Source organism: Lynx canadensis, chromosome E2, assembly GCF_007474595.2.
Source record: "Lynx canadensis isolate LIC74 chromosome E2, mLynCan4.pri.v2, whole genome shotgun sequence".
NCBI lineage: Eukaryota > Metazoa > Chordata > Mammalia > Carnivora > Felidae > Lynx > Lynx canadensis.
The window spans coordinates 61,093,455-61,106,434 of NC_044317.1; the positions used below are offsets into that span (position 1 = coordinate 61,093,455).

General features: G+C 49.6%; 1 protein-coding gene and 1 long non-coding RNA gene across 5 annotated transcripts in view; one reads left to right on the forward strand and one right to left on the reverse strand.

Annotated features, from left to right (window-relative positions):
- Window positions 1-12,980, forward strand: part of ZNF274 (zinc finger protein 274) — a 30,642-nt gene that overhangs the window by 12,142 nt on the left and 5,520 nt on the right. For 3 of the 4 annotated variants that reach the window (XM_030297495.1, XM_030297497.1, XM_030297496.1), the window contains exon 5: window positions 5,474-5,956. In XM_030297495.1, coding sequence (XP_030153355.1) covers window positions 5,474-5,956 — 483 coding nt within the window. Of the gene's footprint in view, window positions 1-2,377; window positions 2,673-5,473; window positions 5,957-12,980 lie in introns of those variants that run through there. The other variant, XM_032591257.1, reaches the window with a different exon arrangement.
- Window positions 10,469-12,976, reverse strand: LOC116737775. The gene is made up of 2 exons (XR_004342941.1): window positions 11,610-12,976; window positions 10,469-11,098 (listed from the first exon to the last, which is right to left on the reverse strand). It is a non-coding gene; the product is annotated as an uncharacterized LOC116737775 (long non-coding RNA).

Here is a 12,980-nt window from a genome sequence, read left to right on the forward strand (position 1 = left end):
GCCCAGGTCTTGAGGGGTCTTCACGTAACTAACCACTGCTATTCGAAGACTTTGATGTTAAGATGACCATCAGCACCTTTGGGAGATCTTCTGCTGGGCCTGGCTTTAGGGTTTCTGATGCACAAGAACCAGCTGACATCCTCAGCAGTCCATGGGGGTAAACAAACTTCAAAGGCAATGCCATGGAGGGCCCAGAAGAGATGAAGAGTGATGGGGAGAGGAGGAGAAAAGGTGTAAAGCTGGGGGCATTCTGGACAAGGAGAAAAAGGAACAAGGGAGTGTGCACAGGGATGAGAGGAGCTGAGGTGAGCGTTCCTCCTGACCCTGCCCCCAACAAGATCTTGAAAGGTCATTGTTATTAGTTATTATTCTATTTGTGGACTGGTAGCCCTAGTGTACCTGGTTAGTCAGCGTTCACTGTGGAACTCTAAGCACTGAGGGAGATGGCTTACCCTGGAAGGGAAGAAGCAGACAGGGAAGTAAACTGTAAGAGGAGGAAGAAAAACATCCTCCATCATCCTTTCCTACATGCTATTCCTGGCTTTATGTAACCTAATCACTTAGAAAGAGGAAACGAAGGCCCAGAAGGATTAAGCCCCTTTCCCAGAGGCTGGGTGAGTTTGTATAACAACCCACTAAATAGATAGTTGCAAGTGAGGGGACTAAATTGCTAAAATTCTACACATACACACACCACCGGTCATTCAGGTGGTGGACTGAAAACCAGTACTTGGCGAGTGCCTGGGTGGTTCAGTTGGTTAAGAGTCCCACTCTTAATTTCAGCTGGGGTCATGATCTGACTGTTCTGTGAGTTCCAGCCCTGCATTGGGGGATCGGAGCTTGCCTGGGATTCTTTGTCTCCCTCTCTCCACCCTTCCCCTGCTCAAGCTCGCTCTTTCTCTCTCAAAAGAAATAAATATTTTATTTATTTATTTTTTTACATTTATTTATTTTTGAGACAGAGAGAGACAGAGCATGAATGGGGGAGGGTCAGAGAGAGGGAGACACAGAATCCGAAACAGGCTCCAGGCTCCGAGCTGTCAGCACAGAGCCCGACGCGGGGCCCGAACTCACGGACCGCGAGATCATGACCTGAGCCGAAGTCGGCCGCTTAACCGACTGAGCCACCCAGGCGCCCCAATAAATAAATGTTTTAAAAAAGAAAAGAAAACCAGTACTTGGAGCTGCAGTTGATACAGATTATTTTGTGCAGCCCCACACAGATGAGTGGGTCAGTCAGCCCGAGCTATGCGCCAGTGAGTTGAAGATCCAGTTTCAACTCTGCCAGCTGTAAACTTAAGAGTACATTTTCTCTGTGAAGTGAGGTGAATACTTTCCTGACAGCACAGGAAAGGTTACCTTAGCGGCCTTGGGGGATGATCCAGAGGACTGCAGTGACTAGAATGACACTTACCCATCAGCTTGCAGGTTGTGGCCCATCTCATTGACCACAGAGCACCCAGGAGGAGCTTTACAATAACCCTGCGGGATGTATGTTGTCCTGAATGTCTGCTACTGCAGGGAGAGCCAGGCTGCAGATCCACTGAGCTCCCAGCACCACAAGGATGGGCAGCGTTCTCCATATCCACACCCAGACAGGCTGTGAAACTTAAAATGGTTAAGAGTTAACATTTTAATGAGCATTCAATTCAAGATTTTGAGAAATTGCCCTAGTGTCCCCCAAAGATAGGAGGAACAAAACACATGATCCAAGACTAAAGGAGAAATAAAACTAGAAATGGAGAGTGGATGGGAGTAGAATGAAAAGAACCTACAGTTAATTTTCTTGAGGGATAAAGTACTAAATAATCCGCGTGATTAAGCAAGGAGTAAAAAACGAAAGTTTTAGAAATTAGAAAGTTGTGAAGCATTGTGGAGAATGAAGATTTCAAGTGTCATGCATGATTATTACTCAAAATGGTGCCTGTGGCCCAGCAAGGAGCGGCCAGGGAGCGCTACCCGCCCCCCCCCCCCCCCCCTGCTTCCTAATATCCCTTAACTGGGGCACTTTTCAAGCCCAGCCCTGCTGGGAATCCGGGAAATTGTCATCCTTGGCTTCCTGAGTTGTTCTCAGGGCAGTCTGAAGCTCTGAGAACGCTAACTGGAAGTGGGGAAATGAATTTTGCTTTTAAATCAACAATCTGGAGGGGAAAATGAACCCCCAGAAATCCTAGGGAACAGGAAGGTAATTAAATCCTGAAGACAAGGATAAATATAAATGAGTTGGGAAGGGCAAGCCCCCAAATAAAATTAATAGAAAAGTTTGTTTAGGGGAGGAGGTCAGAAATAGGAGATCAACGTAGTTATTTTTATCAAGGAAAAAAAATCCCTTGGACTAGGATTTTGATTCTAGGACTCTTGATCTTGTGGTGAATTCGAGCCCCACATTGGGTGGGGATTACTTAAAAAGTCTTTTAATAAAAATCTGTTAAAAAAAAAAAAAAAAACTAGGAAAGGAGTGACTGGCGATGGCCGAGATTAAAAGCGCGGCCCAGGACGTGTTTTGCAACCCCAAGCGCCCAAGGCCTGTCCGGGGCAGCGGGCCCGGCCCCACCCATCGCTGGTGACTCCTGACCTCGAGCTGACTCACTTCTCGAAGAGCGTGCCAGCAATTTCCAACACCGGTTAGATCTGTGAAACCAGTAAACCGAGGAAACCATAGACGAGCCAAGGTCTGTAATCCGGAAATTTGGAGGGGGAGGGAAAAAACAAAACAAAAAAACATCCTACGCAAACGGGGAGGAATGTAGAATCGGGGATCCGAAAATGGATAAGGAATCCGGGCGCTCGCTCCCTTAGGGGGAAGCGACTGCGATCCTCCGCCCTGCGCCTGCCCGAAGGGTGAAAACTGGCAGACCGGGAAGGTGTATATGGAAGTTCCAGCTGCGCCGGCGCCGCCCCAGGGTGCGTCAGCCGTCGCGAAGGGGGGCGGGGGAGGGAACGAGAGTGCAGGTGGCCGAGAGCCCAGCAACTCGCCAAGGGGCGGCCGTCCGATCTGGGCCTGGGTCGCACCCACAGCTTCAACATGGCCGCTCCGGAAGTGTGCACCGCGAAGGGCCCTGGGAGTTGTAGTGGCCCGGCACCAGGCTCGTGATGCACGTCCGGACGGGGGGATCGGGGCGTGGTTATGGGGACGTGGGCGGTGTCGTCCCGTTTACCCGGTGGGAGGGGGACGGAAGCTTCAGCTTCCCGAACGCGGGCCGCAGTGTACCTGTGGCTGCGGCCTCCGCCAGCGCCACCCTCCCGGACGCCGCGGTGCTGGAAGGCCGGCCGGGCCGCTGCTTAACAGTGCGGGTGGCGCGCAGGCAGCCGCTGCTCTTCGGGTCTTTCCGAGTTTGTGTGTTTAAACAACACGGGTGCGGTCACTTCACACTTCCTGCTGCGCTCTTTTACTTCACGTGACGGGAGCTTTCCTCCGATGTAATGATCACACTAAAACCAGTGTAATTTTTAATGCTTACCTGGGAATCTTTCAGTTTTCTTGAACGGTGCTTTAGCACTACCTGTGTTTTCCAGTTTTGCTCCGTCCTGCACCCTTGCTCAGGAAACGTGTGTTGTGGGAAAAAGACCACCCAAATGAGGACATGCGGAGGCCATCTACTCAGGCCACTGTAGCAGGGCGTTTGCCACCACACTTAGTGTTTAGTTGAGACTGGCAGGGAGGCAGGCGTGGGAAAATTTATAGCGGAAAAAAGGAAGGTTCTGACTGGAGGTTATTGACTTGGGGGTGAAAAAAAAAAACTGGCGGTCAAACAAGTCCTGAGGTTGCGGGGTCAGGGTTCTATTGTCGTATGCTGTCTGGCCTTTGTCTCCAAATACTCTTCTCTTGGTGTCTCTACAGTGGTCTTCCTCTCCAGATAGTTCCCTGAACAGGATTAACCAGCTGAAAGTCCCCGGGCATTGATTGCCCTGGCATTAGTTGCTAAGGCTTTGAGTTCATGCTGGAAGTTCCTTTGCAGGTAGAGTTGTGCTAATCAGGTATATTCAAAACAGCAAGTGTGAGCGGGCACATTTGCTCTTGACATCAGCCGGACCATTTCTGTTTTTATAAACAAACAAGCCTAATTGGAAGTAAACCATAATCCGTGATTTACATTTTTTCTATTTACTTTTTAAAAAATGTTTATTAATTTACTTTTGAGAGAGAGAGGGAGTGCAGGAGCACAAGCCAGGGAGGGGCAGAGAGAGGGGGAGACACAGAATTGCGTCTCACAGAACTGTGAGATTGCGACCTGAGGCGGTTAGATGTTTAACCGACTGAGCCACCCTGGTGCCCCTCTATTGACAGTTTTAAAGCTTTCAAGTCATTTAGAGTTAGCATTTCTCGTTAGAGTTGTAGAGTGCTTTCTTATTTCCTTTGGTTTGTGTGCCCTCCTTAGCATTTCAGGGCCGTGCTGGAGTTGTGTTCTTGTGAGTTCTGTGCCAAGACACAGGGCTTCAGACTTTCCTGTCTTCTTGGCTCCCCTGGAGGCAGGATCAGGTTCTACTCCCTGTACATAGCTGTGGGCCTATAGAGCATCACAGGTCTCTTCTTAAGCCTCCTTGCCTCTTGCTTTCCCACCCCCCTCCCATATTGAGGTATAATTTACATACCTTAAAGTTCACCCTTTGAGAGTGTACAGTTCAGTGGTTTTTACTATAATTCACAAGGTTGTGTAGCTATCACTACAGTCTAATTTCAGAACGTCTTTATCATCTCCCTGAAAAAGCTTCATTTTTATTAGCCAACACCCCCTAATTGTCTGAATTCCTTATCTCCTGGAAACCACGAATCTACTTTGTCTCAGTATATTCGTCTATTTTGGACATTTCGTATAAATGGAATCTTAAAATTAGCCTTTGGTGTCTGGCTGCTTCCATTCAGCATAATGTTGTCGAGGCTTAGCTCGTATCACTACTTCATTCCTTTCTATGGCCAAATAATATTCCAATTTGTGGATAGACCATATTTTGTTTATTCTTCCTTTGATGGACATTTGTTTTTCTTTTTGGCTATTAAGAATAATGCTGCTGTGAAAGTTCCTGTACAAGTTTTTGTATTGACATATATTTTCATTTCTCTTGGATGTATACCCAGGAGAATTCCTGGGGTATAATTCTGTGTTTGGCTTTTTGAGCACCTGCCAGACTGTTTTGCAAAATGATGCAGCGTTCTGTGTTCCCACCAACAGCAGTTTTTCCACATCCTCGCCAATAGTTGTTACCACCCATCTTTGATAATAGCTATCCTAGTAAGTATGAAGTAGTATCTCACGATATATTTTTTTAAGTTTTTGTTTATTTAGGTGATCTCTACACCCAACAAGGGGCTCAAACTCATGACCCCAAGATCAAGAGTCACACGCTCTTCTGACTGAGTCAGCCAGGTGCCCCTCACAGTGGTTTTGATTTACATTTCCTTGGCGGCAAATAATGTTGACTATCTTTTCATGTGCTTGTTGGCCATCTCTCTGGCTGTGCTTTTGACTTACAGAGTGTCCTGCGGCTCAGTTGGACCCTCAAGTGGATCCTCTTCCTGCTGGGAATCCCCTGATGAAGATCGAAGTCGTTGAAGTCCTCACACTGAACCAAGAGGTAGCTCGTCCCCGAAATGCCCAGATTCGGGCCCTCTATGCTGAAGACGAGGGCCTAAGCCCAGAAGTACTTGGGGAGCCCACTCAACAGCTAGGCAAGCATCCAGCTGACCCTGAGGCTGCACGCCAGAGGTTCCGGGGGTTCTGCTTCGAGGAGGTGGCCGGGCCCCGAGAGGCCCTGGCCCGGTTGCGTGAGCTGTGCCGCCAGTGGCTGCAGCCCGAGGCGCACTCCAAGGAGCAGATGCTGGAGCTGCTGGTGCTGGAACAGTTCCTGGGTGCGCTGCCCAGGAAGCTCCAGAGGTGGGTGCAGTCACAGCACCCAGAGGACTGTCAGGAGGCAGTGGCCCTGGTGGAGGATGTAACCTGGATATCTGAGGAGGAAGGTAAGTGCAGTGGAGGGGCGGAGAGGGACACTCCTGTGGACGCATCTTGGAGAATGGGGAAGGAAGAACTCAGGCTTCCTCGGAAGGGTCGGGGAAGGGTCATGCCTCTTCATCTAGGCCAAGAGCATCTACCTCCCCAACGTGTTCCTGAGTCAGAGCTTCAATGGTTCCTTGCCGAAATACCTGCCATTGCCCCTAGGTCAAGGGATCTGAGTATCCCTGGACCCATCTACCGAAATGGAAAGTCTCAGACCACACCTCACAGCTACTGAAACCCTTGGGCAGGGCCTGGGACTGCACTGTTTAACTAGCCCTCCACAGGCTTGTGATAGAAGCTAAGGGATAAAATCGTTCATTCTCATCCTTTTGGAATCCCTGCTGTGCTACAAGCCAATAGGAAACGTGATTTTAGTCACATAGGCATATTCCCAGAATGCTTTTTAAAAAATTTTTTTAACGTTTATTTATTTATGAGAAAGAGAGTGTGTGAGCAGGGGAGGCACACAGAGAGAGAGAGAGAGAGAGAGACACAGAATCTGAAGCAGGCTCCAGGCTCCAAGCTGTCAGCACAGAGCCTGATGCGGGGCTTAAACCTATGAACTGTGAGATCATGACCTGAGCCGAAGTTGGACAGTTAACTGACTGAGCCACCCAGGCACCCCAAAACTTAATTTTTTTAAGTAATCTCCACACACAACTTGAGGCTCAAATTTACAGCCCCAAGATCAAGAGTTGCATGCTCTACCAGCTGAGCCAGCCAGGCACCCCTCCCAGAGTGGGAATTGTGGATAAAGTGGTGACCAAGACAGGATTCATAGATGCATGAGCTCAACAAGCCTTAGACCCAGTAAGAATGATGGGAATTTGAGAAATGAATACGCGTTTGACAATGATGGGGTTGAGAAGAACCCAAGGGTGCTGGTGGGGCTCCTGGAGGCAAGTTGCTTGTAGCCGACACCTGGTGTGGAGTGGAACTCAGAAGGGTACAGGAAGGATGTGCTGAGCAGGAGAGCATTGCCTGTGAAGGCCCAAAGTGGGAGCAATGACAGTATATTCAAAAATCTGAGAAAAATTGGGTGGGTCTATGGTAGAAGGGAGCAGGGGACAGGGCTGGCAGGGCCCTTGCAGGGGTTTTCGTGTTGTCCTAAAGGAATGGGAAGAGTTACTGTAAAGCAGTGGGAACCAGTCCATGAGCTCTAGGGACATGTGGTATTGTCTGACAGAGTAAACATTTTCCAGGTTGGGGGTGTTACATCCACACGACTCCTGAAACAGAAGGCTATGGGCACCAGTGACAGTCACAACAAAGTTTACTGCAATGAGAGGCAAGGCTGACCGATCAGGACCAACACTCTTGATAAGAGTGCGGCCTCGAACAGCTGGGGTACAGAGTTTTTATGGCTGATCACATCGTTTTATCATCACCTGGGAACAGAACAGATAAACAGTTCCCAGACGAGTTAGAAACAGTTGCCGGATGAGGTGATTATTTTAGACATTCTGCCGCTTAGTTGCAACCAGTGGATCTCCTTGACCTTGCCTCTGATGCTCTTTTCTTTGAGCTTTTGTTTCCTTCGTTGGTGAAGACTGATTTACAAGAGTATGAAGCATAATTTACAAGAGTAAAGCAAGGCTGTTATCTCTTGACCTTCAGTGTCAGAACAAAGCTGTTATTTTTCAAGCTAGGTGTTAGCCCTACCCTACACTTTAATCCTTACATTTCTCCCTTTTCTTCTCAGTGAATCAATCCCTTGATTCATCATTAGGAACTAAGGGGACGTAGTTGGACCTAATCATAATTTTTATTTCACCAACTCGCCTCTTGACATACTGTACTAACCAATTGATAATGCATGGGCCGATAGTTAACCCGAGAAGTAACAATAGCAGTGGCCCAGCTATGGTGGTGAGCAGTGATGTGAGCCAGGGGGACCAAGAGAATAAATTCTGATACCAATTATTGCTGGCCTTTTCCTTCACATTCGACCTTCCTATTTGCAGGGCAACTGTATAACCCTGGTATGTTAGCCAATTTTTGTTCTTGATCCCTGTGTGCACATCCATAGGTAACCATATAGGGGTTTTCGGGGACCGGAGGAGCGAAGCCCGTTGGCTGTTTATAATTAGTAATTAAAAGTCCCCCATGAGTCCCTCACCAAGTCGCATAAATCAAACAAAAAACAAGGCACAGTGGAAGAGGTATTAAATGCTATCACCTTCCCCGTGACAGTGTCCCTGAGTTCCCATTGGTATGGCCAAAAAGATAGGGGATGCAATTCCGTACAGTCCCCCACGCTTATCATTATACAAACCCAGACAATTATTATTATTATGCCTGCATCAGTCTTACCTTTAAAGGATCCTCTGAGTGCCTTCGGACCTTCCATTGCTGTTCATTATCTGGTTCCGTATCAGTCTGGGGTGTTCCTGCCTTCACACAGTTTTTTTTTTTTTAACCTGAGAGTGATGAATCCAGGTTCGGACACCATCTACCTTCACGGCCGTGGGTGTAGTCAGGATCACGGCGTGTGGTCCTTTCCAGAGCGGCTCCAGGGTTTTAAGCTCATGCCTCTTGGCCCAGACTAAATCTGGTTGAAAGGGGTGGGGAAGAACAGGAGGATGAGCGAAGGCTTCTTTTAAGGCCCTGGTTATTTCCTTTTGTACATGTTGCAGGGCCACGAGTGAAGCCAGCAAGCGGTCCTGTTCCAACTGTTCCATTACGTCGCCTCCTAAGCCTCAGCAGGATAGGTGGAGGTCTGCCAAATAAAATTTCATAAGGGGGAAATCCCTTGACAAATGGAGTACAACGCGCTCGCAAAAGGGCAAAAGGCAGGACGTCAACCCAATTTTCGCCCGTCTCAAGGGACAATTTGGTTAAGGTCTCTTTTTTTTTAAATTTTTTAACATTTATTTATTTTTGAGACAGAGAGAGACAGAGCATGAATGAGGGAGGGTCAGAGAGAGAGGGAGACACAGCATCTGAAACAGGCTCCAGGCTCTGAGCAGTCAGCACAGAGCCCGATGGCGGGGCTCAGGGACCGCGAGATCATGACCTGAGCTGAAGTCAGACGCTTAACCGACTGAGCCACCCAGGCGCCCCGGTTAAGGTCTCTTTTAGGGTCCGATTCATCCTTTCTACCTGACCTGAGCTCTGAGGTCTATATGTACAATGTAATTTCCAATCTATTCCCAATGCCTGGGCTAGACCCTGGGACACCTGCACCGTGAAGGCCAGGCCATTGTCCGATCCTATGCTCAGAGGCAGCCCGAATCTAGGAATTATTTCATTTAATAATTTCTTAACTGTCACCTGAGCCGTTTCTGATTTAGTGGGGAACGCCTCGACCCACCCAGAGAAGGTGTCTACAAAAACAAGCAGGTATTTGTATCCGTATTTCCCTGGTTTAATTTCAGTAAAATCTACTTCCCAAAACCGGCCTGGCTCAGTTCCTCTATCTCTTTTAGCTTCTGAAACCTTCCTACTTGCACCCTGATTTACTTGGGCGCAACTTGCACACCTTTCAACCACCTCTTCGATCTCTTTTCCCAGCCCTTGCGCCCTGAACTTCTTCCGCACTAATTCCGCCATCTTCGTTTTTCCCAGATGAGTCCCTTGGTGGAGCTGACACACCATGCGCCGCCCGAGTGCCGTGGGTAAGAGGATCTTACCTTCAGGACCCTGAGACCACTTTTGTCCCGGCATCATACTTCCCCCTTTTCTTGAAACCCACTCCAAATCTTTAGGAGTGTAACTGGGCTCCCTCGGTCAAGATCGGTAGCTCCAAGGCACTTTTACTTTTAGTTGGGGCAGCTTCTCGGGCTGCTGCATCAGCCAGGCGGTTTCCAACTGCTTCTAGGGAGTCGCCTTTCTGACGTCCCGGGCAGTGAATGATCGCCAGCCTCTCAGGTTCCCAGATGGCTGCTAGAAGATCTAAAATTTCAGCTTTAGTTTTGATGGCCTTGCCTTCCGCCGTGAGGAGACCGCGCTCTTGATAAATGGATCCGTATACATGCGCGGTTGCAAAAGCATAGCGGCTGTCTGTATAAATATGAACTGCTTGTTTCTTCTGAGTTGGAGGGCTTTTGTTAGAGTGATGAGCTCTGCGTGCTGGGCTGGAGTTCCCGGGGGAAGGGTCTGTTGCCACAAAACCTCGCGGTCCGTCGTCACTGCGGCGCCGGCGTGCCTTTGCCCTTGAAACACAAAACTACTGCCGCCTGAAAACGTGCTGATATCAGGGTCCTGTAAGGGAACGTCCGTAAGAGCGGAGCGGAGGGACGAGATCATCGCCAAGGTTTCTGGGCAGGAGTGCAGAGGGGGACCTTGTCCTACGGGCAGCAGAGTGGCTGGGTTTCAGGCTGCGGGGGCACAAAAACGTATTCGGGTCTGGTCGAGTAGCAACACTTGATATTGGGTAATCCGAGCATTTGACAGCCGTCGCTCTGGGGGAGCCCGCAGTAAAGCCTCCACTTCGTGGGGCCCGGTGACAGACAGTGCCTGCCTCAAGGTTAGTTTGCGTCTTCAACTAAGAGCGCGGTGGTGGCAATTTGTCGAACGCGTGGGGGCCACCCGGAAGCTACTGGGTCCAGCCGCTTGGATAAATAGGCCACCGGTCGGCGCCAAGGTCCCAGGCGCCGAGTCAGAACTCCCTCCGCTACCCCCCCCCCCCCCTTTTCGGCTACAAACAAATGGAATGGCTTGGTGGGATCTGGCAGGGCCGAGGCCGGTGGGGTCATGAGAGCCTCTCGTAAGGCTTGGAAGGCTTTAGTTTGAGTCTCCCCCCCCACGTGAAGGACTCCGGAGACCCCTTGAGAGTGGCGTACAAAGGGGCTGCCAGTTCAGCAAAACCAGTTATCCATACTCTGCAGTAGCCTGCTGCCCCCAGAACTCGCGAACTTGTTTGCGAGTTTTAGGCTGAGGAATATCGAGTATAGCCCGAATTCTTTGTTCACCGAGATAGCACTTCCCTTTTGAAGGTTGTAACTTAAATAGGTCACTGCAGTCCGACAGATCTGCGCTTTTCTGGCTGACACTCAGTACCCCAGTTTTTGCAAAAGACTCAAGGGTTCTCTGGTGGCACTCAGGCATTCTAAATGAGAGGGGGCCGCCAACAAGATATCCTCAACATATTCCAATAGGGTTACCTGCGGGTTGGAGATTCGAAATGGCTCTAAATCCTGGTGCAGGGCGTCATTAAAAAGAAGAGAATTTTTAAATCTTTGGGGGATTTGCTCCAGGTGAGCTGTCCCTTTTCAGGATCAGTCCATTCAAATGCAAATAGTGGCTGGCTTTGTGGGGCCAGCGGGATGGCAAAGAAGGCATCTTTTAAGTCCAGAACTGTATAATACGCCTGAGAAGGGGGAAGCAAACTAAGGAGAGTATAAGGATTGGGTACAGTGGGATGAATGTCCATTTATAAGTCTGGGGCTGCCTGTAAGACGAAGGCCAGATTTAATGCCCTTCTATTTTTAGGTGCCTCAGGGCCTACAGGGGTAAAGGTGCGGTACACCTCCGTGAGCCTTTCTAAGAAGGCTGAGGGGCTTTCCTCGGTCCCCTGAATTACTTCTGTTACCTTAGACATGTTTGTGGGCCGGCGGGCGGCCGCTCAGAGACCTCCCGGTAGAGTCTGGTGAAATAGGGTCAATGATCGCCTACCGTGAGGAGCGTTTGGGTCCCAATTTTCAGGATGCGAGGAAGGAAAAACTTCCTTGAATCCAGCGGGATCCTCGGTGGGTTGCCCGTTTGGCCCCATCACTAATTTCCGGGCCTCGCGACGGATCTTATCCCGCTCCTCAGTGGTGAAGAGAACCTGCAAGAGCTGCTGGCAGTCATCCTAGGTTGGCAGATGGGTCACAAATAGAGTTTCAAGAAGAGAAATTAATGCTTGGGGTTTCTCTGAGAACGAGGGGTTTTGAAGCTTCCAGTTATAAAGGTCACTAGTGGAGAAGGGTACATAAGTCATAAAGGGTCGGACATCACCCTGCAGGGGTGCAGGGGTGGCCTTGGAAGAAGGGATAGGGCAGCGGGAGGGGGATGGAAGGGAGTCCCTGACCGGGTGTGAGACGGGCTCAGGGGAGTGTCCTGACTCGGGCTTGTCTCCAGATCTGAAGCATCTTGACCTGTATTCTTTGGGCGAGAACTATAGGGCGGTGGGTGGTAAGTTCCTTTTTTTTTACCCCCCTCCGGTGCAGGTGATAGAGAGGGCGGCCGCTTAGTCTCGTCAAGATTCTTACTCTGAGCTCCAGATGGGCGACCTTTGAGGGGCAAAGCCTGTACTTTAGGGAGGTGAGGGGGAAGGGGAAGAAGTTTTAACCAATCTGGAGGTTTTTCGATGAGGGTTCTCCGTGCCCCAATGTATGGGATTTGGTCTTCGTGCCTAGAAAAGATAATATCACGAACCTTATATATCAAAGTAAGGTTAAAGGTCCCCTGTGGAGGCCATTTGACCTGAAAGCTGGTCCATTCCACCTCGCAGAGTTCGAAGGACTGGCTTCTTAATGTGGAGGCCGAAAACTGAGGCAGCTCTCCTATAGTCCTGGAAATGGGTTAGTATGAGACTCAGCGGGGTGGGGGTAGTCTGATTCTGACCGATGACAAAGGTAGGCAAAACTGACAAGGACGCACAGCCAGTCAACAGGAAGAAGACAATTAAGACACGAAGAAAACACAAGTTCGAGATCTCAAGGCCAGTAGGCCGTCGCAGCCACCTGAAAATAGGATCCTTCTTGACAAAAACCAAACCTAATGGGGTCCACCGGCGTCCCGGTAGGATCCCTGATTCTGGTTCTATAGCCGCATCAGGCAGACCCTCCTGAGTCATTCAAATGGCGCGCCCCAAGAATTCCTTACCTCTCCCAATCCCGAGCTTCCTCCCACGGGTCGGCAGAGCAATCCGGGGAAAGTGCCCTGTTTCAGAACTTTAACTTTCCCGGCCAATGCACCAAATGTTGCATCCACACGACTCCTGAAACTGAATGCTACGGGCACCAGTGACAGTCACAACAAAGTTCATTGCAATGAGAGGCA